Source organism: Equus asinus, chromosome 2, assembly GCF_041296235.1.
Source record: "Equus asinus isolate D_3611 breed Donkey chromosome 2, EquAss-T2T_v2, whole genome shotgun sequence".
NCBI lineage: Eukaryota > Metazoa > Chordata > Mammalia > Perissodactyla > Equidae > Equus > Equus asinus.
This window is the reverse complement of record NC_091791.1, coordinates 88,021,704-88,046,174: the sequence shown is the minus strand read 5'-3', so window position 1 is coordinate 88,046,174 and position 24,471 is coordinate 88,021,704. Positions and strand designations below refer to the sequence as shown.

Below are 24,471 nucleotides of genomic sequence, written 5' to 3'. Positions count from 1 at the left end.
CTAGACAGCAAATGAGCCCACTTCGTACCGGGGAAATAGCGGGTGACCGAACATCTTGCCTCCTTCCCACTGGTCCGCAGTTCCCCTCTCCTGCCTCACCTAGGCCTCCAGCCATCCACGGCCTGGAGCCCCAGGCCCTCTCTCACCTCTTGTCCCGCTAGCTGCCCCTTCCTCAGCTCAGACTCACATACCCCAGGATGCTCCACCCCAGGGATTTTGCACCTGCTCTTCCTTCTGCTGGGAGCGCCTTTCTTCATCCCATGTGCTCACTCATCACTCTCGCTTCAGTCTCTGCTGAAACAGCACCTTGTCAGGGCGGCTGCCCCGACTCCCTAACAGAAACAGCACGCTCCAGCCCTCCATCTCTCTGTCGCCTTGCCCTGCTTTATTTTCAGTGTAGAGTTTATCACGCTCAGACCCTATAATGTGTGTGTGCATAATGGGCTTCTCCATGTTCACCTCCTCCTTCAGTGTAAGCTCCATGAGGAGAGTTTGTTCATTTTCCCTAGTACCTAGGATGATGTTTGACTCTTTAACAAGCACTCGAGAAATAATTGACAAATTAAGGAATAAATAAACGATGAACACGTGGAGCTGCTGACAAGGGCGCGCCTTCCTTGCCTTCCTAGCGGAGCCGCCTTCTCTCTGCAGCTCGGCCTCTGTGGCCCCGACACGGGCTGGTTCTCACCCCACGACTCTGAATCCCCACCCACTTCTCCCCCAGCACAAACCTCCCTCTAGACAAGATTCCTCTGGCATGGCTTCCTACCTGCGTCTGTCTCTGCTCCGGGGTGTCCTGGCTTTTGAACACACTTCCTCCAACACACTTCTCACCTTTTCCCTCCAACACTTGCTCAGCCTCACCAACTCCTCCAGATCCTAAATTCTAGACAGTTCCAAAAGGTGATGAATTGAAAGTAATCCCAATATTCCAGCAGTAACCTCACCACCACCCACCCAGCCAGCACCCAAGAACATATTCCTCTCCAGAAGGAGAGGCCCCTACGTGAAGGAAAACACCACAGAGCTGTACAGGGTGATGAAAAGTCACACTTGCATCAATGAAGAGGCAGCGTTCCCTGGGGGAAAGAGGAAATACTGTAAATGTGTCCTTTCTTACCAAATAAATCCAGAGGCTTGCCTTATAAAAACAAGCGAGTACCAGCAAAAAGTAAGTAGAAAAATGGAAGATAAAAGCTAGCCCAGAAAAAGATCACATTATATATTCATATTTTTAAGGGATAAAGTAAATAACAAAAGGCTGAGAGGAAAAGACTCAGTCATTAAATGATGCTGGAAAATTTTATTCACTTTAAAAAAATCAACTTTGGTCTACCCTCATATAAAACAACTAAGAATATTTTCCTGTGGTCCAGGGTCATGTTTTAACAAAAAATCTTTAGAAAGAAAATAGAAGTTAATATTTGTAAATATAGAGTGGCTTTTCTAAACTTAAATAATATCAATCTTGGCAAGCATTGAGAAGCTTTGTCATCTTTTCTTTTACTCCATTGCTTAGAAAAATCTCACTGTTTCGATTTGCATGTCTCTACTCTTTAGTGAAACTGAAATGAACTGTTCAGTAAAGGAAATGAACAAGCGATTCCCGGGAGAATAAATGCAGATGGCTGATAAACATCTAAGATGTTCAACTTAATGGAATAAGGAAACTACAAATTAAAAATACATGATATACAGTATATCATTCTCACTCATAAGGTAAGTGAGAGTTAGAAAGATTGACAGAACTAAGTGCTGATGAGGACACGAGGAAATGAGCCCTATTACCCTCTACGGGCAACAATGTGACTCGCATTCCTCAAAGGAAATTTGATGGAAACCATTAAAGTTCCAAGTGGGTGTATGGTCTTCCACTCAGCAGTTTACTTATCATTTCTTCCCTGGGAAACATTCACACTTTAGGCTGTGTGCACAAAATAGCACAGAGAGAAATATTTATTGCAGTATTGTTTACAATAGAAAAAAGAAGAGGAAACATTTCAAAGGTCCACTAAAACAAAGAAATGGTTAAATAAATCACAGCATAAGCAAACTGTGGAATACTGTACTGCAACACAGAGAAAGAGTTCTACATAACTAATAAATGAACTCGTGTTAAGTGAAAAAAGATGCAAGGGAATCCCACTGATATAAAAATTAAACATGCTGACCGCCCCCAACAAAAGCCCCACAAGTTCTGTGTGTCTATGTCCGTAAAGGCACAGAAGAGGTCTAAAGACAACAATCCCCGACTGGGAGTCCTGGTGATCTCGGGGAAGCGGAGGAGGACTGGGTGGGGCTCTGGGAGATGGTATTTTCCAAAGATGGCCACACCAGTATGTCCCTCACCCCACACACTCTTCTTACAACGTGAAGCTGACACTCCTCCGTCAAGAGACGTGGTTTCTCTCGGCAGATTTGGGAAGTGCCTCCTCCCACAGAATGCAGAGGAGTGATGCTTCGAGGCTTCTGATGCTAGACCATAAAAGACAATATGATTTCCTCCTGGCTCCCTGTCTCCACTCTCCTGTGAACTTGGCAGCCATGATGTGAGGAAGCCCAAGCCACATGGAGAGGCCACACGGAGGTGTTCCAGCCGACAGCCCCAGCAAGGGTCCCAGCCAACTGTCAAATGTGCAAGTGAACAAGCCTTCAGATGATCTGCCTTCTGGCCTCTGAGTCTTGGAGCTGGGGCCACAGACGTCTTCAAGCAGAGACTAGCCATCCCCTCTGAATTCAACCATCTGCCCTGCCTGAATTCCTGACCCCCAGAAACTACCTAAGTAAAACATCCATCTTTTACTAGGTTTGGGGGCACTTTGTTACACAGCCATAGTAGTTCAACAGACTTGCTTTTCCCTTTACTGTTTAAAGATGTTCCATGAGACAGCTCACTGACCAGCGTCAGCACCATAGTGCTCCTTCCTGGTCCAGTTGAGCACTGTGGTTCCCCCAGGACAAGTTGGGAGGATGGCTCCCACCACCCACCATCCAGGTACTTATTTGTTCAGTCCCAGTATTCCTGTAGAGCTGTTTCAGAATTGTTAACCTGCACCCCCAGGGGAAACTAGTTTACCAACTATGTTACAAGGTTTATCTACACTTGTTTTGGCCTTTAGCCTTACAGTTTCTAGTCAAAACACCATTTTCCAAAAGTTACTTGGGTCAGCGCCTTTATTCTCCCAGAATCTACATATGTTCTTTCTAATCGTCTTGACAAGCCCGCCAGGTAGGCACAGTTAACCCTACTTTATGCAGGGAGGTGAGGCTCCCAGGGGTTGGGTGAGGCGTGGGTGGGAGGGATGAGGGCCTGGAGTCAGGGCTGCTGTGCCAGGCTGCCCCAGGGCTGCCCTCATGGGCTGCTTCCCAGGGAGTGGCTTAGAGGAAAGCTCCAGCCAAGATGTTCAATTCTCCTTCACGCTCACGTGGCCTCTGGACTGCTTCTGTCCACGGGAAGGCCCTCTGACCCAGCCCCTCCTCTGGCTCTGTTCAGATACTTAGCTAAGGCCACCCAGACACGGTTGCTGCCCTCCCAGAGGAAGGGAGGGGAGGATGGATAGGGCCCAGGCCCGCCCAGCCCCCTGCGCCCCAGCCCCCGCAGTTTTCCAGCTGGTTCTCCAGCCTTGCCAAGAACTTCTGTGCTCCATCGCTGCAGCCAGCAGGGTCGGTGTGCAAAACCCCCAAAGGACCAGAGCAGCACTTTCCTGGATTTCTGACTGCTGGCCAACTCGTTTCACACGTTGCATGTGAGCCCTAAACCTCATCAAAAAGGCCTGGAGTCTTTTCCAGTCTTAACTTTTCCTCCAAACTCTGCTCTTCCCAGCCCCTGTTTTTCTCAGCCGGGAAGGGTTGACAGGAAGCAAACCAGCCAAAGGCCAGGCAGGAAGCAGAGACGCCACCTCTCGCTTCCCTTCCCTTCAAATGCCACAGCCTGGCTTGTGCCACCATCTAGGCAATCAGATCATTCATCCAGATCTGATGAGCATCCAGAAATAGCCCATCCACTGGGCCCGGGAGCCTGATGCCACCTGGGGTAGTGCATTGGTCATGGCTTTTCTGTGGCTCGGCCACTGTGTGAAGAGTTTCAAGTGGGCAATACTCCTTTCTTCACAATAGAAAATAGGGCCCCTCCAGGGGCTGCCAATCACCCTGCCACTGCCCCCCCCAAAGAACCCCTATCATTAGACTTGGCACCCGAGGGAGGGGAAGAAGTGGGGACCTGCTCAGATGCTGCTGGCCTGGTGTCCAGTGGGCTCCAGGGTACAGAGTCTCCCCCAGTGCAGGTCAGCCCCCAGGAATCATCGATGGCCTCAGCCCTATGCTAACTCTGAAGGGAAAGTGCCAGAAGATGTCAGACAAGTTGAGGATCAGAGTAGGGAAGTATTGTCTTTTGGGCTCGTTTTCTGTTGCTTCATGTGACTATTTAAAAAGACGTGAGTCAGTGGACCACGGAAGGAAAAACTCAGCCACAGAGAAATGTAAGATGAAGAGAGCTTCCTCAGGCTCCCCAGACGAATGGAGAAGGGAGCTGTGCTTTTGTTTTCCTTCAGGCTAATAACAGGCTGCTGCTTCTCCGTGGTTTGCTTGGAGCTGTCTCGGGGTTTTGACCTCAACCTCAGGACGCCCACACAAATAGCCTAGGCCTTCTCTGTCATCGGGGAACCGCCTGGGGCCCCGGGCATGTCGGTGGCTGCACCCCAGGCCTCAGAGCCCCAGCCTGGCCCAGCGCCTGCCTCCCTCCTGCCCAGCTCTGGCTCCACGGGACCACGAATGTTCAACCAGATTTGCAGGATGCAAAAGAATCTTTTTCCAACGTATGCTTCCTCCGAAGGGTGATCTCACTTGGGAGGAAGGACATCTCAGCTGGAGGCCACACAATGTCACCCAGGAGCTCCAAGATCCTAGCAGCTGGTCACTCCCCTCTCACGTTCTTAGAGACCCAGGCTCGCAGTCCTGGGGAAAAGGCTGGGTGTTCCCTTTTTCTGTGTCCAAAATGTGCTGGCCACAGGCCACCCCGGACACAGCTCTCAGGCCGCTAGTTGCTAACTCATCCTGAGGGAACCTTCTGGAAGCATAGCTCCAGTTTGGAGGTTGAGATCTCAGAACCCCAAAGATCAACAGTGAGTTCCCACGGTTTCTAAGTGTGCTGGCCGTACTCCCATGCAGCTTTCAGCTCACATCCAGGGCATTTGCAACAACCGCTGGAAAGCCGCGCATGAGCTCACAGATAACCAGAGCAAGCAGAAACAAGATGACCTGCTTCCATCCCCACAACTAGAAGAGCTATTACAGGGCCTTGTCTTAAGATTAGCTCCTTCCCCTCCAGTCCCTCAGAGAAAGTCTCTCTTTTGTGAGATGATGCTGTAGCTCAACGGATGGCAGAGGTGGCCCCGGGAAGGCCAGACACTGTCCGTCCTCCAGCACACCTCCCAAAGCCTTGTGGCTGATCCCAGAACCTCCGAGAATGAAGTAGGGGTAAGGTGCGGGACTTCTGGGCAGGCTGGATCAGGTTGTGCGAAATTCCCACAGGAAAGTTCCCAAGAAAGGAACCCAAGGCCAAGAATTAGGGGTTGGAACTTGAAAACGACCCAGCAAATTTATTATTACTTTATGGAATACAACACAGGATAGCTTATTTACATAGCACTAATTCACAGACTGTGGTACATGACAGTAAAATACCACTGAACAGGCCAAAAAATAATGCTTATATTATTTACCTGCCTAGTGAAAGAGGTATGAAGGCTCTTATTTGAACCGCAAGATAGACACAAATTCAAGTCGGCTTATTGGGAAATTACAGGCCACAGACATTAGTAATGCTATAAGGAGCGGTCACACTGTAGGATTTACCACGCAACCCACAACAAATTAAACTGATCACAATAAAACCACACTAAGATAGTTAAAAGGCAGGAACAGCAGCCACTGAAAACTGATCTCTCAAGATCTCCCTAATGAGGTTCTGGAAACAAAGCCCACTTCCCCCAGATCACCGGGTTTCTTTCTGCACGAGACGCACAGGGGAGCCTGGCCACACGCATGAGAGCCAGGCGTCTTAGCAGGACCCCAAATTTCAGTTCTGGCGAAGCCTAGTACTGGATTATTTTAATATACAAATGCCAAACATTTGGAACCAAAATAATTCGGATTGATGGTGTGCAGCCCTCAGCCAAATGAGAAAAATTAAGTCAGGCGCCAGCGCAGTGGCGCAGCGGTTAAGTTCGCACGCTCTGCTTTGGTGGCCCAGGGTTCGCCAGTTGGGATCCAAGGCGCAGACCTACACACCGCTTATCAAGCCATGCTGTGGGAGACATCCCACATGTAAAGTAGAGGAAGATGGGCATAGATGTTAGCTCAGAGTCAATCGTCTCCAGCAAAAAGAGGAGGACTGGCAGCTTGGGGCTAATCGGCCTCGGGAAAAAAAAAAAAAATGAAGTCAATGTGGACAGAAAAGTAACTTGCATTTTCAATGAGTTCATGGCCCAGAGGGGCGTCCAGCGGTGTGCTGGGGCCAGCTAGTACTGGCTATGAGAGCCCGTTGTTAAATCTTTCAATAATTTTTTGCAAGTCAGTGGTTAAACACAGTCATTATCAAAATTAAAATCATGTACACTTACAATTAAATCAATTATATTAGACACAAAAGTAATAAATACTTAGAACTCATCAATTCCCAATTATTTTCCTACGTTTTATGACAACATTGGCAACTTCTAAGAGGGCGTGGAGGGAGTATTTACACCATGGTGATGATCAAAGTCTAAAGTCACGCCTTTCCTACACCCCCCACCATGACCCCCACGCCAGATCCATTGTTAAATATTTACCATCACACCACCGCAGGTTCCTATGGGCGATTACCAGAGCCCACAGTTCCGGCTGTGAAGACAATCCCTTTAGGCAAGTTCCCCCTAGTAACTCCAACTTCCCAGAAGTTTCCACAATGCAGGCTGTATTTTAATCCATCAGAGACGTGCTCAGGACCCTCCCATCTGCATGAGGGTCGCAATTTAGAAAGGGCACCCCCACCCCATCCATCAACTTATGATCCTCACAGCAATCTAGAACTGTGGCCAAAGGGATATTCTTTCCCCTTTAAAAGACAAGGACACTGAGCCTCAGCAGTGAGGGCGGTGTTCTGGGGTCACACAGCCTGTAGGATGGGAATCCAGCTTTCTGGACAAAATTAGCTAGGTCAGGTGGGCACGTTTTATTAAAAAAAAGAAGAAGAGTTAAATAAACACAAGATCCACAACTGGTCTACTCTGGTGGGAAAATTAAATGGAAGCAAACTTTCTGGCAATATGTCACAACAACTTTAAACAGGTGACACTTTCTTGCAGTCCCACTTCTACAGATTTATCCTGAAAGAAATTCAGGGTGTGCCAAGATTTCGCTGGCCCATTTTCAAGACAGCATTATCTATACTCCTGAACTCAGAAGCAACTTGTGTCCCAGGCAAGGGGTTGAGCTAAATTGACCTGGTTGCACCAGGCTCACCTGGGAATTTGTCAGAAATGCAAATTCTTGGGTCCCACCCCAGTGCAGACAGCAATCTGTGTTGAAATACGTCCTCCCGATGATAGATTGGATGCCTGCTAGACTTTGAGAAGCCCTGGGTTAAATAAATCATGGGACAACTAAAACAAAGGAATATAACGCAGTTCATGAAGAACGCGGAAAAACGTGTTCACAATGTAGTAAGTAAAAACATATACCGAATGTACGATCCCAATTATGTAAACCTAGTGTATGTATATATACACACTCACACACGTCAGGTCTGGGAAGATACATACCAAAACGTGGACAACATTTATCTTCAGAACAGGGGTTCCCTCAACCTTACAATAAACGTGGAAGAAAATAAGCACTAATTTACTTCTGGTTTTATTCGAATACTAATGAAACTAAAATAAAATACAGGCCCACAAGCAAGATTTTGCAAAGCCACATGCCTCCTGCCCGCTCACCCCTAGGATGCTCCACAGCAGGTCCAGTGGGCACGTCCCTCAGCCCAGGGCGTCAGGACTGGTGTCAGCTTCTGGGCCAGCGGATGGCATGTGGCTCAGTGGGTACAGAAAACGGCGCTGGGGGGAAGAGCAGAAACCTGCTCCTGTCCACACGGGGTTAAAAGAAACTGACTAGAGAGAAGCCCTATGGGAAAGACATGACATTTGTTTGCAGGGAAACATAAACAAGGACAAACGGAGAGGGAGAACTGGCTCAATGAGGGTCTGATCAAAGCCAGCTGGGAAGGGAGACACAGGGAGGGAGGCGCCCAGCGCGGGATGGGGTGGGCCTGGGGGCAGGCAGGGCGGCCTCTCCAGCTCTGGGGGCTGCCCTGGGGAGTGTGGCCCAGAACACAAACACAGCCCTGGGAAGTTGGGGATGATTGGGCTTCGGGCACTTTGGGACCTGAATTAGCTGTTCCGGTCATCCTGATGGGAAGAAGACCCACTCTGATTCTGTCTTCTCAGCCCCAAGGTTAGAACAGAAAAGAATCAGCATTTATCTAGTGCCAACCATGTGCCGGGCACAGAGTAGGGCATTCCATTACATCATTTAATCCTTAAGATGGTCCTAGAGGAGACCGTCCTCCCCCGACCCAGTTTTCTAGTCTAACTTCATCAAGGTCAGGTAGCTGCTGTGCTGTGCAGCAGGCGTCCGAACCAGGGCCCCTGTCCATCGACAGAGCACAGGCTTCCTCATCTCAGCAGGTGAGACTGTCGTCAGTGCCCACCAGAGTCCTCCCGGTGCCCTCCCCATGTCCCTTCCTACCCCGACCCACAGCTCCTCCACCCACAGCCGTCCACCACTCCTTCTGAGCAACCGAGCGCCTGGAAGAGCTGGTGCGAGCCCCAGGCTTGGCACCATTTCCATCCTGTAAAGGCAGCTTTACAATGTTTATTTAAAATCGTGCCAGGCAAACGCTAAGCATGTACTGTAAATTCTCATTAACTTGAAGAGACGTTTCCCTTTGGGAGACAAAACGCCTCGCTGATTTCATGAGCAATAGCTGGAGCTTAAAAGTTACACCACCACTTAAGTTTTTTTTCTTGGCCTTGGCCTAAGGACGACCTTCTGTTGCTTCCCCTCACTGCTTTTGGAGCCCAGACACAGGCTCCCCACTCAGAATGGGGGAGGCAGTGGGAGGATTCCCTCTAGGACCCAGATGGCGCCTAAGAGAGTGACCACCCCCACAGGCAGGTTGCAGGTGTCCTCACCTCCTAGGATGTGCCCAGTTCCTCCTACCCCTTCCCACCTTCTCTTCCTTCATCTGGGTGAGTCATTAGCATCCTCATTTAGGAAGCCCATCAAAGGAGATGAAGTTAGCCTGACTGAGGCCAAGTCATGCCCATCCTGGCTGGCAGCCTTCCAGGGACGTCAAGGGTTTTACGTGGCTAAACTTCCAAAAAATCCTCTTTAGATGTTATTTCCTTTCTAAAATGTTTCACTCACATGAAAAAAACTCTCTCTTTGAGGGCTAATTCCTGTCCTGCCATCTTGCTCTTCTGCCCCCCCCCCCCCCGCCCCCAGAGAAGAGGAGTCGGCCCTCTCCACCTGGACCATCTTGGGAGGCGAGGCACCCCAGCAATTCAGGTGAGTACAAGCCTCCAGGTGGTCCCCTGCACCTTCCATCCTTCTGTCGGGGTTGAGCTGGTAGTAGACGCACGGCCACCATGACGAGCTAAGTGTCTGGATTCCGTGCCGCCGTCACACCTAGAGCTTCCTATTCTGATTTAAGGCCAGTCTCATACCAGTTCACCAACTAACGGGAATAACAGCCACCTGTGAGCTCGCTACTCCCAGAGAAGAGAAATGAGCGTACTCCTCCTCCTCCTGCTCATCCCGCCTCTCCTGACACCCTCGTGTCCCCTGACTCAGCCTGTGCCTACAGCTCTCCTCACAGCATCCCCACCCTCTGCCTCACCCGGGCACTGGGCTGTCCTTGTCCCCTAATCTTGTTTCTACCATGTTGCTGCCCTTTCTGCCATAGTGGTATCATAATTCACTCTGTCTACTTCCCTACCTGGGGACTCTCTTGGCCAAGACGACCCGAGGCCACCCCCAGAAGCAGCTCTTTCCTCTCTCACTGTCTCCGAGGGCAGCCTGGCATTGGAGCCAAATCTGAGCTGCAAACTGGGATAAAGAAGCCAGAGAGGGATGGGCTTCCGTTCCAATATCAGGGGCCAGCGGCCTCAGAGACCAGGCTCGCCATAATACTAAGGGATAGTACTAATACCCATAATATTATTACTCAGACCATTCTCACGCTGGCCGTGCCACATGCACACTGTGGTTTTAGGAGAAAAACTCCTATCTTCTCTAGAGAAATTCTCATGTCTGTGTCAAAAGAACAGACACAAAAATTTTCATTAGGTGTGTTTTATAGTAACAAAAAATTAGAAATGGCACACATTAAAAAGTTGAGTAGAACACTGGAAATGATTTCAATCAATTAAAACAAAGGAAAATGTTTAAAAAAACGAAAAGCATTGGTGAGCATGTGGAGAAATGATACTGCCCATATCCTGTTAGTGGAGAGTGAATTGGTAGAGACGCGCTGAAGAAGACGTAACCTGTAACTACAACTTTAATTTTCAATTCTCCCTCCCCATGAAATTAGCTTGTTCAATTTTTCATTTTCTTCTTGAACAAGCATAGTCATTTAAATTTTTCTGGGAGAATTACCCTTTTCATCTAGATGTTCAAATTTACTTCCCTTAAAAAGTATTCTTTGCTATATACTCTTTTAATATTTTCAATGTCTGTAGGCCAATAACAATAAATGTTTATTATACTCTTACCTTCTGCCTGGCATTGTTCTAGGCCCTGGGGATACAGCAGTGGACGAGACAGACAAAATCCTTTTCCTCAAGAAGCTGGCACTTGGGGCCGGCCCCGTGGCCGAGTGGTTAAGTTCACGTGCTCCACTTCAGCAGCCCAGGGTTTCACTGGTTCGAATCCTGGGCGCGGACATAGCACTGCTCATCAGGCCATGCTGAGGCAGCATCCCACATGCCACAACTAGAAGGACCCACAACTAAAATATACAACTATGTACTGCGGGTCTTTGGGGAGAAGAGGAAGAAAAAAAAGAAAAAGCATTGGCAACAGATGGTAGCTCAGGTACCAATCTTTTTTCTTAAAAAAAAAAAAAAAAGAAGAAGCTGGTATTCCCGTGGGGGAAAACTATAGATAAGAGGGTATCTTGGGTCCACTTCTATTGTCTCTTTGGTCCTAAGAGTCACATATTCCTGCTTCTTGGGTACGGGTGTTGTCCCACTGAATAATGGACACTGTGGATGCCACATTGTGGAGACTCTGGATTCCGTTATCTTCGGTTGAAGAGCATTGATTTTTAGTTGTTCTAACTGTGTTTCCTTAGGTTCTGTATTTGTCTATTTAGCATCCATTATTCACAGGGCCAAACAGCCAAAGTTGTTTATGCCTCCCCATCATCCAGCTTTTGTGGGCAAGCGAAAATCACATTATAAACCCTCCAACCTATCCTGATCCCATAGCCCCAGCGCTTCCTTGATCAAACTCTCACACCAAGCCAAGGTTTCCCTAACACTAAGTCACCTGGACCCAGATAGGAGGCAACTGGAGACCACCCCTATGGTCTGGAGCCGCCAACGTTATTTAAACCAGCCAATCCCAAGCTGTTTGCCCTGTGCTGCCCTGCCGCTCCTGTGGGAAACTCTATAAGGCTCTGGGCCGTGCTTTCGACTCTCTCCTGTTTCTGGATCGAACTGATGCTCCTCGCTGTGGCTCTGTGCCGTGCGGGGTTTACATTGCCCCTTCTCTTGAGAAATGTAAATAATAAATTCATTTTAAATGGCACCGATCTCTCTGCGTCATCACTTAGTCACCTTTATAAATTAAGACCTGGGCACAAATCATTAGTCTGTGAAGTTAAATTGCTAGCCAGTCGCCTTGACTCTACAGAATCCTGGTCCTAGGGCTTACGGAGAGGGCCTGTTTCAGTTTGGCCTCTAGTCCTAGGGCGAAACCCCTAGTTCTGTTTTCTGTGGGAAGCTGGGCGTGTTTACCAAGTATATTAGTCAAGCTTCTCCAGAGAACAGAACCAATAGGAGGTGTATTTATAGAGAAACAGATTTACTGTACAGAATGGAGCTTGGCAAGTCCAGATGAGCAGAGCAGGCCAGCAGGCTGGAGACCAGGGAGGATCCAATGTCACAGCTGAAGTCCCAAGGCTGTGTGCCGACAAAATCCCCTCTTGTTTAGAGGAGACGTGTCTTTCGTTCTATTCGGGCCTTCAACTGCTTGGACGAGGCCCACCCACATCGGCTTCATTCAAAGTCCACTGACTTCAGTGTTAATCACATCCAAAAACTCCCTCCCAGAAACATCCAGAATAACGTTTGCCCACATATCCAGACCCTGTGGCCCAGCCACCTTAACACATAAAATTAACCGTCACACCCCATGTCTCTAATCTAGCAGGATATGACCCACAAAGCGTCTCTCAGTTGCAGGGCAGCTGCTGAGGTCTCTGCTCAGCTCTCCTTTGCCTTCCAGCTGTTGTTTTCCATTGAGCCCCTTGGCAGTTTCACGCTGTGCACGCCTGCTTTAGAAGTCAGCCAAGCATTTAAGGGAAATTTCTAAGCAGCCTTTGGGTCTCCCCATCCACGGCTGCTTCCTGTCTGGAATTGCCCCCCTACATTTCTAGCCACCATGACACCTTCAAGTCCCAACCTTGGTTTTCTCGGCCCGGTAAGACGCCACTTTCCACTTAAACTCTGCTGCCCTGTGTGTGGTGTAAACTGGATGTGTCCCCGGGCACAGAGCCAGATAAACACGGAGCTCACCCACTTCTCTTCTTTCGAGGATCAATTTCCCTCTGGCCTTTGCCTGCTTTAGGTGGCTCTTCAGTGCCTTTAAACAGTTGTTATATTGTATTTTGTACTGAATTTATAACTGTTACTGGGAGAAGGATGAAAAGGATACATTACTCTGTCACATCCAGCTTCAGAAAACCTCGAGTTTTTTTTTTTTAAGTATTTGAAGATGTCCAAACTAAGAAATAGTTTAGTACTAACATTTTTAAATTTTTCAGATTTTTATTTCACTGGGTCAGTAAAGGTCGAGTGCATCATTTCAATCCTTTGCAATTTGTTGAGATCATTTTTGTTTCTTTGTGGCCTGATAGACATTCCAAACTTACTATGTGGATGTTTGGAGGGCTGCTTTAAAACCTTCTAATAATTCTCTTGTGAGAATATCAAGCTTCACTTGATTTCACAGCTATGTTGTCAGGTGTATAAAGCTTCATGATGCTTCTATTATCAATATCAAATATCCTTCTCTGGCTCTCGTCAAGCTTTTTACTTGAATTCATTTTTTTTTTCCTGATATTACTCTTTCTACATCTGTCATATTTTTTTGTTGGCATTTGCCTGGCATAATTTTTTCATCCCTTGATTTTCCATCTTACTTTAAGTTTTATTTTCGCTGTATCCCTTATAAATAGCATGTAGCTGAATTTTTTTAAATCAAAATAAATACTTGTTTTAAATGGGTGAATTAAATGAATTTAACCAATTCACATTTATTTTTTATGTATTTATACTTATTTTTGCCACACTAATTTATCTGTTTATGATGCTTTCTTATTTGTTCCTCCTCCTTCTTCTTCTCCTTCTCTTTCTCCTTTTTTTTTTTTTTGAGGAAGATTAGCCCTGAGCTGACAGCTGCAAATCCTCCTCTTTTTGCTGAGGAAGGCTGGCCCTGAGCTAACATCCGTGCCCATCTTCCTCTACTTTATATGTGAGACACCTACCACAGCATGGCATGCCAAGCAGTGCCATGTCCGTACCCAGGATCTGAACCGGTGAACCCCGGGCCTCTGAGAAGTGGAATGTGCAAACCTAACCGCTGTGCCACTGGGCTGGCCCGGTTCTCACTCTTGATATGTCTTATTTGTTCTGTCTGCTCTCTCCTTCTAGGACACTTATTAAATGAGTATTAGAACTTCTGGATCTTTCCTCTGTGTCTCTAAACGTCTTTTTCATATACAGTCACTTCAACGGGGACATGTTCTGAGAAATGCATCATTAGGCAATATCATCATTGTGTAAACATCACAGAGTGCACTTACACAAACCTACGTGGTACAGCCTGCTACACACCTAGGCTACACGGTACTCATCTTATGGGTTCAACCAAGTGGCTGAACCTGTTAACACCTTGCTTGCATCACAGAATTCCCGACCCTCCTCCTCGTGCTCCCTCATGCAGCCTGAGCCCGGGGCACAGAGATTCTCTTGCCATTCCTTAGCTTCACTGTGTTCTTTTATTCTCCTGGGTATTGGCCTATCAGGTTCCAGAGTGCCCTGCCCTCTTCTCGGACTCGTCCAGGCTGAGCCATCACTCTCTACTAACAGCTGTGATTTTCCTTTCTTCTGGGCTCCAACAGCACTCTGTTCACATCCCTGATAGTACTTGCCTCCCCTACTTGTCTGCAATTTCCTCTACTTAAGGACCACATCTCTGTCTCCTTGTGTTTTTCCCACAGTCTAGAGCCACATCTTATAACAGATAACATTTAGAGAAAATTTACAAGTTTTGGACACTGTTCAAAGTGTGTTACACGCAGTAACTCATTGGAAAATTGTAGCAACCCTCTGTGGTCATCATCCCCAGTTTCTGGAAAAGGAAACTAAGACAAAGTTATGGGACTTGTCAGATTCGCACACAGAGAGTGAGCGGCAGGCAGGCGGCATTTGAGGTCGGCCATCCGGGTTAGAGCCCATACGCTGAACCACACGGCTGAAGGATTCCATCAGTGAAGGAGCACGTCGGCTGTGATGGCCAGTGCACCCGTGCCTAAGGACGCTGGGCTTGAAGGTGCACACGCAGTTCCAACGATCGAAGTGTCCACAGGGTCTGGAGGAAGGTGGCAAGTGCCCAAGAGAGTTTTCTCCTGTTCTGTTGAGTCTCATTTTCCCTCTGAGACCAGCCATTTTCTGATGGATGGCAGTCCCACTGATGCCCAACCTGAATGAACCCAGATCAAGGCCTGATGGGGAGGAGGAGGCATCAGCCCAACCTGATGGAGGTGAGAGGAGCATCACCTACGACAGTGGCAGGTAAACCTTCTGGACGATGTGGGCAGAGACCACAAACGTCTCTCCCTGCTGACAGAGCCCCTGCTGCTGTCTGCAAATGCCCCATCAGAACACATTTGGGGTAATTCTCGGACACGGTTTTCATGCCTTTTTGGCCCATCAGCAGTTGTGCTTGACTTACAGTTTGCTGCCCGCATGTAAGAACCGCCTCCTGATTTAAACTCAGGAAAGGACGAAAAATCAGGACCACGTTGTAAGGCTTCCTTATGGGTCATTTTCTGCTAAGAAAAATAGTGCACAGCTCTGAGCCACCTGGAGAGCTCAGGCCACACTGCCAAGCACTTGTGCATGTCCAGTGACAGAGGCGGACTCATCTGACATTGGGTAGGGGAGGACGGCGGTGTCAAATCTACACTTGCCCTGAACAGGGGCCCAAGAGCTCTCTTGGTCTGGGCTGCTGATCTAACACACACAGTGGCTGCACGATGCTTACCTGAGGTGGGGGGGGGGGGGGGTCTCTCATTAATTAGAAACACCTGCTTTGGTTTATTTAAAAAAGAACACCTCCTTTTGACTGAGCCTTCCCGGTTCAAACTTAAGTGACATTTGTCAACTATCTGGCTCATTTTCTCTAGATGGACAATGGTAAAGGTCATTGACCACTTGGCTTATCATGTGGTTATAATCAATTTTCTGTTAAACTTAGCTTAAGAGAAATTTATCTTCATGAGAAAAACATCAGACAAATCCCAGTTGAGGGACAGTCTGCAAAATGCCTGACTGGTGCTCCTTAAAGCTATCAAGGTCATGAAAAACAAGGAAAGTCTGAGAAGCCATCACAGCCAGAGCAACCTAGGGAGACCCAACAGCTAAATGCCATGTGGTGTCCTGGTCCTAGGACAGGAAAGGGACATTGGGTAAAAACTAGGGAAATCCAGATAAAGTGTGGACTTCAGTTGATAATAATGTGAGCATATTGGCTCATTAATTGTGACAAATGAACGACACAATGTCAGATGTTACATTAGTGTGGGGCATATGGGAACTCTCTGAACGCCTCTCACAACTTTTAGGAAAATCTAAAACTTCTGAAATAAAAGCTTTATTTAAAAAGTAACAGAGAAATTAATTACAGGAACGAAAACTTCCTGAATCTCACCTTCTCTGAATTTGGGTATGGGGTAAAAGTTGGCCAAAACTGAAGAAAAGTACCAGATCAGTTTGCTGAGTGCTGGCTACAGCCAGTGTTTGAAGAGCTTGACGTGCGTTACGTCACTTAAGGCTGACATAGATCCTCCAGGGTATGGACAATTATGAGCCCATTTTACAAATGAGGAAACTGAGGCACAGCAAGGTTGAGTAACTTGTCCAGCTCAGAAAGCAGTGTTCGGCTGTAGAGCCAACATACTCCATCACCGCCCTATTCTGCACAGAGAGGGCATTGTAAATGAAGAGAAAATTGCAAGTCAGTTGAAATTCCAGGACTTTGAACACTTGGACCCAAAATGTGCTGATAAGTGAGCTGGGATGTTTGAGGCCTGAGCGACTTCCCTGTCCTCTGCATACACAGCCTGGGAGACGTGCCACTCATTTGTCATCTGATGATAACGTACATGTGAAAAATCACATTCTTTGAAAGATGATTAATTCATCTGACAAGTCTGAGATGATGACAAATGACTCGGAAGGGAAAGAATAGTCAGCGGGATGGGCCCTGAGCACAGCCTGGACCTGCCCCTTTTAGACACATGTCACAGCCCCACTTGCTCTGCTTGAGTCTCAGGCTCTCCTCCGCTCGCCTCCCTCTGTCTAAGCAAGTCTCTGCGCGTTCCATCTTCCGGGAAAGGAGCCTTACAAATCCTCCAGGCTGACTCTCCCTGCTTTCTCTCGAGGATCCCGGACCGCATTCTGGAGCAACCTCTGACATGTGTGTTTTTCACCCCAGTTCCAGCTTGAACACCCGCAGAAACGTGGGGTTCGCTCTCTCTCCAAATGCAGCCCATCCTTTGCCTCCCTAGCAGTCAATCGAGAGAGCAAGGCCGGCTGCAGACCCTTCCCCAGGCTGGTGCTCCCGGGTCTTCCGCACCCCGGTCAACGGCACCAAACCCCAGGGGCAATGATGCTGAGTGGCCCCTTCCCTCATCCCCAAAGCCATCTGTCAGCAAATCCTAGCATCTCCACCTCTAAACCCCGCCCCGAACCCATGCATCCTCTGCACCCTGGCTGCCAGCCCTCCAACCCAAGCTTGCCTCTGGCTTGGACTGGCGCCAGGATGCCGAGCAGGACGCTAGGGGCTGCAAAGGGCTATTGACATGTCGTGACTCATTTGAAAATCACAATAACTCTGATATTTTAGTCTCCAACTGCTTAACTTATTGTCTGCCTCTCAGCTATTGCCAAACTTGGGTGATGAAAGGGGTGTCATTTATTTACTTGCTCAAATCCCCATATAGTCTGTGATAGAATATGTAGAATCTATCAGAATTCTATGATATGTATACTTTTAACACACATAGAAGAGTACACACAAGTATATTTATTTAATTGTATGTATTGATTGTAATTTATAGATTCAATGTAAATATATTTTTAATTTGTACATATAGAGATTGATATGTACTTTTTAATTTCTTGATCTTGCGAGATAGCCCTGTCCCCATCTTACCTTCTCCTTCTCCAGGTACTGAGTCCTGGAGGCGGTAAGCCCCAGCTACACTGTCAGACCCTGGCTGGCTGCTGCTGTCTGCAGCCTGTCTGCCTGCCAAGATGGGCTGTCTGGGATCTGCATGTATTCCGGTAACCCCAGGGCCTACTGGGCTGGGAGGGCAGGGTTTGTCCCAGGCCCTGGCCTCTGCTAACATACTCCAAACCACAGGGCAAGCCAGTCGGAATGGCCTTCACCCAAGACATTGCACCCACAGTCACAATGACTTCTTGTCATTGCCTCTAAACACGTCTTAGAGAGCCTGCCCCTTGGAACCTCCATCCTCAGGAGCTACTCCCAGGCTGTCAAAAGGGGCGTCAGAGAGCTTCCAGTAGGACTTCCACAGAGGGAAGTCACTGGGCTTGGATTTGGGCTGTAAGCCAAGGAGATCTGTAGCATAGCGCCCCCCAGCCCGTTCCGCCTCACAGGGCATGTCAGTCTTTATAACCCACAGAGAGCACAAGGCTTCAGAGTATTTCTCTGGGTTCTTCACATAGGAGACCTTGTGTGCGGCTCACACGAAACCAGAGCCCAGGAGCGGAGCTGGGAGAAAGTGTCGTGACATGGGATGGGGGAGAGGACCCATGGTTCCGTTGAGTCTATAGGAAATAAAATGATGACTGAGATTCCAGAAGTATTCACCTTCAGTTCACAAGTGTCTCTGCCATTCACAGCCCAGATGTCTTAATTAAAATGCTGCTAAAAGAAGCAAATCAATTAACAGATACCTTACAAGATGGTTTATTCTATCTTACACACAGAAAATCGCTTATGAGTATTGTGTTACTGCTTTAGGTTATCAGTTAGCAAAGGCTGCTAATGAACTACGTTGTTATCAAGTCAGATAAAAGACGTCCTGGGAATCCAGGCAAATTATTATAACACAGCACTTTATTTTGAAATATAGCTCATCTTTCATCACACACAAGCAGAATAACCTAATCTGAGGAGAAGCAGTCCATACAACCACCCAGATTTCCGTTGAATGGAAATGCACAGAGCAGTCTGTGATGCAGCGCCAGAAATCCAGGGTTAATATTACAGGAGAGAGAGATGTTAATGGGCCTGATGCCACAGAACCTTAGGTTTATGGCAATAATAAAAAGACGTGGGTTTCCTAAGCTTCCGCCAGTAGTGTCCTCCATGATAAGGCATGCACGTTGTAATAATAACCACAAAATCATTCTTTAATCGTAACAAGAGTCACTTACATTTGTATAGCTCTCTACAAGGCATGGCGTCTGCTGTCTCATTTAATCCTTTGTGGGCTCCATCAATCGAAGAGCTGTAGGCTCATTCCATGGCTGTCAGACCTTTCCTCTCACTCCAGCCCAGCCTGCTATTCCTTCCTTTGGAAAGTCAGTCTTTCTTTTATAGGAATGGAGACTGTCTCACGGCGTCCATGTTTCAGGGCCCTGAATGTTCACAGGGGGATTCTTCTGGCAGCTAAGAAAGCGAGGCCAACAGCTCTAGAAAATGCTGCTTACCATTGCTAAGATGGTGGTGCTAAAGAGGCTATGTCTTGAGTTGGTTCTCATTCCATGAGCCATTGGCTGTGTGTAGGTTCCATTGACATGGACACAATGCCATCGCAGAAGCATGAACAGCTCCAACATGGGGGACCGGGATAGGCAGTGAGGATTTACTGGCTTCCATCCTTTCTTACTGCTGGATCAAGTCCTCATGCCTTCCTCTATACACTCAGCTTCTTGAAGAGAGAAGCAATAGTTTCCTTCAGGACAGAGGTACCGTAGCTTCTGTTCATTCTGTTACTTGCCCTGGACACTGAGTTCCGTATGAAGGTCTATCACCAGCTTTGGACACTCAAATTCAAGATGTCCCCAAGGCCGCAAATGTGGACAGTTGTCCAGACTGCCAACCCCTCCTGAAGAAGCCGCTCACTTACAGCTCAATCACTTGTGCATCTCTGGAAAGGAAGAGAACCATCTGGAAGACTTATTGACAGAATGACTACGATCTAACTAATCACGTCATATGCTTGCAGGACACACACAATTAAACAGGTATGAAAGAGTTCATCGGCAAATCTTAGCAAGGTGGGGCATTTCCTCATGAAACACAGAGAGGCACCTGAAGACCAGTGGCTTCTAAGTAAAGGGAAGAGTTTTTCAGATAGAAGTCAACCTTGAGGTTGTTTTCTGCCTGCCAAACCGAGGGCACAAAACCCTATCCACTGTGGTGACAAAAAGGAAAGAAGTCATTCCCCAAAGTTAATAGGCTCATCTAGGGGAAAGTGCCACCTTCTGTACTGGAGAAGTTTGCACAGATCTGGGCAGATGCTACGAGGAATGACAGAGCTATGGGAATGGAACTGGAAACTGACATCCTCGAGTCTGAACTACACACTGTTATGGAGGGTCACTTAGCGTATCAGTCTTGATGGGAGGGAGGGGCAGTATAGACATATATTAAAGACTAGGAACACAGCAGGAAGGACGAGATCACTGAACCAGACCCCGGTACAGTAGAGCTTGAGCTGAAGGTAGGACAGAGATGCTGCTGTGGCCATTCTCAGCTAAGGGCCTCACCAACACCTCCACCAACACTTCACCGTAGTTTCATATCAACATTATCTGTGGTTATAACAGAACGACATATTTATGCTTGCATTCCGTACTTGTTTATGTCATTCCATCGTGCATGTTCAGTCCTAATATCTTGATCTCTAACTAACATCTCCACTAGGGAGAAGGGGCAGCAGAAAGACAGGACAGAGTGAAGCATCAATGGGATAAGCCAAGTTAACAACCATAAAAGGGGAAGCATGTACCTACCTATGCCATGTGTGGAGGACCAAGGGCATGGGTCAAGGTCAGGGGTATAGAGCTTGATGGCAGCAGAGCCAACATGGAAGACAAGCAAGCTGGAAACAAGCAAGGATGCTGAGAGAGAGAGAAGTGGAGGAAGGGATTCCAAGAGAGGGCCTCAAATGCTGTCAGGTGTTTGTGCTTCTCCTTTAAAGGATGGTGGGTCCAGCAGAACATAGAGTTTGAGTTGGCTGGTCTGGGAGTCCAGGAGCTCAACAGAAAGTGCATCCGTCCTGTTATCTCTAACAAGTCTTGAGTTAAAAGGCCCCCTTCAGGTCTTCTTAAGGAGAGGATCTAAAATGGCTGGACCTCGCCAGGATTTGCACTTGAGACACTGATGCCCAGAGAAGACAGGCAGACCAGGAGAGCAGCTGCTTCTCACCCCTGATGTCCCTGAGTTGCAAAGGGGCACCTGTGATTCCCCAAGGACAAAGCTGTTCTCTGACAGGGCGGCGATTCCTCTGTAGGTGGGTGTGTTATCAGCCCCTGGAAAGCCAGACACAACCTTCAGGAAAAGATAAGCTGGGCAGAGACTGAGATAGCATCTGCTGGCTAGACTAGTAAGTGAATCAGGCTGCAGACTTGGGCTGGGTATCAAGAGAAAGAGAAAGAGACTTTTGGAGACCCAAGGATTACAGTGGCTGCCTAAACCCAAATCTTCCACCACATCCTCCCCAAACCACACAGACCAACAAGGAGAGAAGGGAAAAGCAAACCTGAGCTAAAGTAATCACCAGGGTACCTATATGTCCTGGTTTGCCTAGGCCTATCCCAGCGTATATCTGCGGAGGATGAGTTAATGCCCGCTAATGCTGAAAAGTCTTTTGACCAAGTCCAACACAGATTTCATATTTTAAAAATTCAATAAAATAGGAACGAATGGATACTTCCTTAACATGGTACGGTATGTACTTTAGCCCCAAAGTTGGCAACTCACTTATTGAAAACCACTGGTGGTTTCCCCACCAAGGTCAGGCACAAGACTAGCGTGCTCACTGCTTCCACTATTATTTAACATTGGTGGTTTTAGCCAATGCAATCAGAGAGGAGAAAATAATTAGAGGCTTAAGAACTGGGAAAGACAATCTACAATTTGGCAGATGACACAATATGATGACAACTCAAGGAGGCCAAAAAGAAAACAAACAGAAACAATAAATAATAACAATAAAATAATATACAGTAAAATTCAATAAGGCAGCTGCCATAATGTTAACTTCCCCCCCAAAAATCTTTAAGTGATCAGTGACCAAGTAAGAGACATAATAGGAAACTCCATTTACAGGAGCAACAAAAACATAAACTATTTAGGAATAAATTTAACAAAAAATGTGAAAAATCATGAAGGACTGCTTAACATCATAGAGAAGTCAATCGTCTGCAATTTAATACATGAACGTAACACAGCCCCAATAAAAATACCAAGATGTCTGTCTCCAGAGATAGGTTCTGAAGTTGTTCTAAAGTTTGTATGGAAAAACAAATATGCAAGAATTTCTAGAACAGAATAGCAAGAGTGTGCCCCTGCAAAGGAAGCCTGATGGGGAGTGCAGAGGGACCAGCCGTGCCAGATGAGAGTGCGTACCATGAAGCTTCCACAAGAAAGAATATGGACTAGCACATGACTAACCACAGATATCGCTGGGGAATGATAGAAAGCGTAGAAACAGTCTGACTTCACATGGAAATTTAGGACATGACAAAGGTCACAGATACCATCGAAGAATAATATAAAATCTAGAAATAGTCCGAGTACATATGGAAATTTAGAACATCATAAAGATGGCAAATAAAGCACTGGGGAAAATAGGGTGGTTTTTAAAAAGGATGTTGAAATAACTGGACTGTCATTTGGGAAAAAGATAAAATTGGATCTCTGTCTCATACCTCACACCACAATAAAAACCAAATGGATCAGAGATCCAAATAAAAAAATAAACCCATACAAGACTTCTTTAAAAATTTATATTTATGTACATGTATAAACATTTCTTTAATTTTATAAAAAAATGTATATATATAAAAATGTTTTAATTAAATATATTTTTGTAAAAGGAACACAGGAAGGATAAAGCAGGAGCTGTTAAAAAAGTCAGCTCAAATCAGTGTAGGGGAGCAGGGCAGAGCAGACAGATGGGGGAACAAGACTTCTCTGAGTTTCCTTGTTTATGTATCTTCAGCTTTGAACCACATACATGTTTTATAAACTCAAAAAATAAAATTAAACTAAAAGGATTAAGAAAGGAAGGATTAACACAGCATATACACTGAAACAAATGTTTCTAACGCTATGTCAAATTGATAGCATAACCACACAGAGAAAATAACTAATTCAATCTGAACATATAGCCTGCACACATAGAGCGTAAATTTTAAGAACAAAAAAAACTGCAAAGAAATCTTCAAGTTGCTAAGCAAGTTTGCAGCCGTATAGTGTCGTAATTCTGGAAGTATTTTGTCTGTATTACAGAATAGAGCAAACGGGTAAAATATCCAGATGGTTGAGAAATAGTGTTTTCACTTTGGATGAGGAAGAGAGAAATATGGAATAAAGACAGCTTAAGAAGAACCTATGGTATTGAGTTTTTGATCCAAATATACATTTGCTGACTGTCCATTGAGAGGGCCTGGAAGCAATGAGGCCTCAATAGTCATGAGCATACAGTGTGCTCAGATCTTGGCTTCTAAAAACTATTCCACATCAAAAAAGAAGGAGGAGGAGGAGGAGGAGGAGGAGAAGGAGGGGAAGGGGAGGGGAAGGGGTGGGGGAGGGGGAAGGAGGAGGAGGAGGAGGAGAAGAACAGGGATCCTAGGGAAAATGGGCGACTCCCCGTCTGAACAGGGACAGAAAAAGGTGAGCCTGGGATACTCTGTGGTGTCGGAAATCTAGGAAACACTCAATGATTAACAGGCTTTTGTCCAAAACCACCAAGAAGTGACTTGTACTGGACAAACTTGAGACAATCTGAGCGCCAAAAAGCTCCATGATGGTGATGGATTAGAATGCACTGAAGGCCATAGGAACAATGTCCAACAAGTAAGAGAAAGAGAAAAGGGGGAGGAAGGAAAAAGTCTTTTTTCTAGAAGAATGTCAGCTATTAAATGTAGAGGGAATGCTGGAATTAGAAACTCAGTATTTCGTAAACCCCAGTGCAATCACTGATTCAAAAATGGATCATGAATAAATGTCAAGTCACTAGGTGAAGAATTGTTGGGAGTGAGGATGCTCATGTGGTCTCAAAGTGCCACCCATCAGATGATTTACTAATTGCAAAGGGGAAATTTTATCTCTACAGGGCAGAGACCTAGACGTTGGTCTCTTAACCAAGGGTTCAAGAGCAGCATCACCAACAGAGAGAGAGCCTGGCGCCATGTGGCTCCCGAGGACACAATAAGACATAGGCACTGTCACCTCTGTGGTCTTGTTGACAAAATTCTTAATCTGAATCTGCTAAGGAGGAAACAATCAGACAAATCCAGAAATGAGACATCATACAAGACAACTGGCTTAGGTATTTCAAGATTGACAACACTGTGGATGAACAGGCAGAGGGGTTGTCCAACTGTGAAAAAGACAAGAAAGAGACAAAATCGAGGACAACGGATCCAGGCTTGGAAAAATAGAGCTATAAAAGATGACTTTGAAGCAACAGCAGAAATTTGAATATGTGCTGTGTAATATTATTGAAATATGATTAATCTTCTTAGGGGTGGTCATTGTATTATGATTATGTGGGAGACCCATTGTCCTGTATTTAGGGATGAAATATGATGTCTCCACTAATTTTTAAGTGGATCACAAAACATATATGTATACAGAGAGAAAGCAAATGGGATA

General features: G+C 46.6%; 1 protein-coding gene across 12 annotated transcripts in view; it reads right to left on the bottom strand.

Annotated features, from left to right (window-relative positions):
• Window positions 1-18,678: 18,678 nt before the first annotated feature.
• TMEM273 (transmembrane protein 273) overlaps window positions 18,679-24,471 on the bottom strand; it is a 112,668-nt gene continuing 106,875 nt past the window's right edge. For 9 of the 12 annotated variants that reach the window (XR_011496524.1, XR_011496528.1, XM_070493179.1 and 6 more), the window contains one exon: window positions 18,679-19,732. Coding sequence is in view for 10 of the 12 variants with exons in the window: in XM_070493189.1 (XP_070349290.1) it covers window positions 19,708-19,732 (25 nt within the window). In the remaining 2 variants the exon portion in view is untranslated. The other 3 variants (XM_070493169.1, XM_070493203.1, XM_070493192.1) reach the window with 2 other exon arrangements.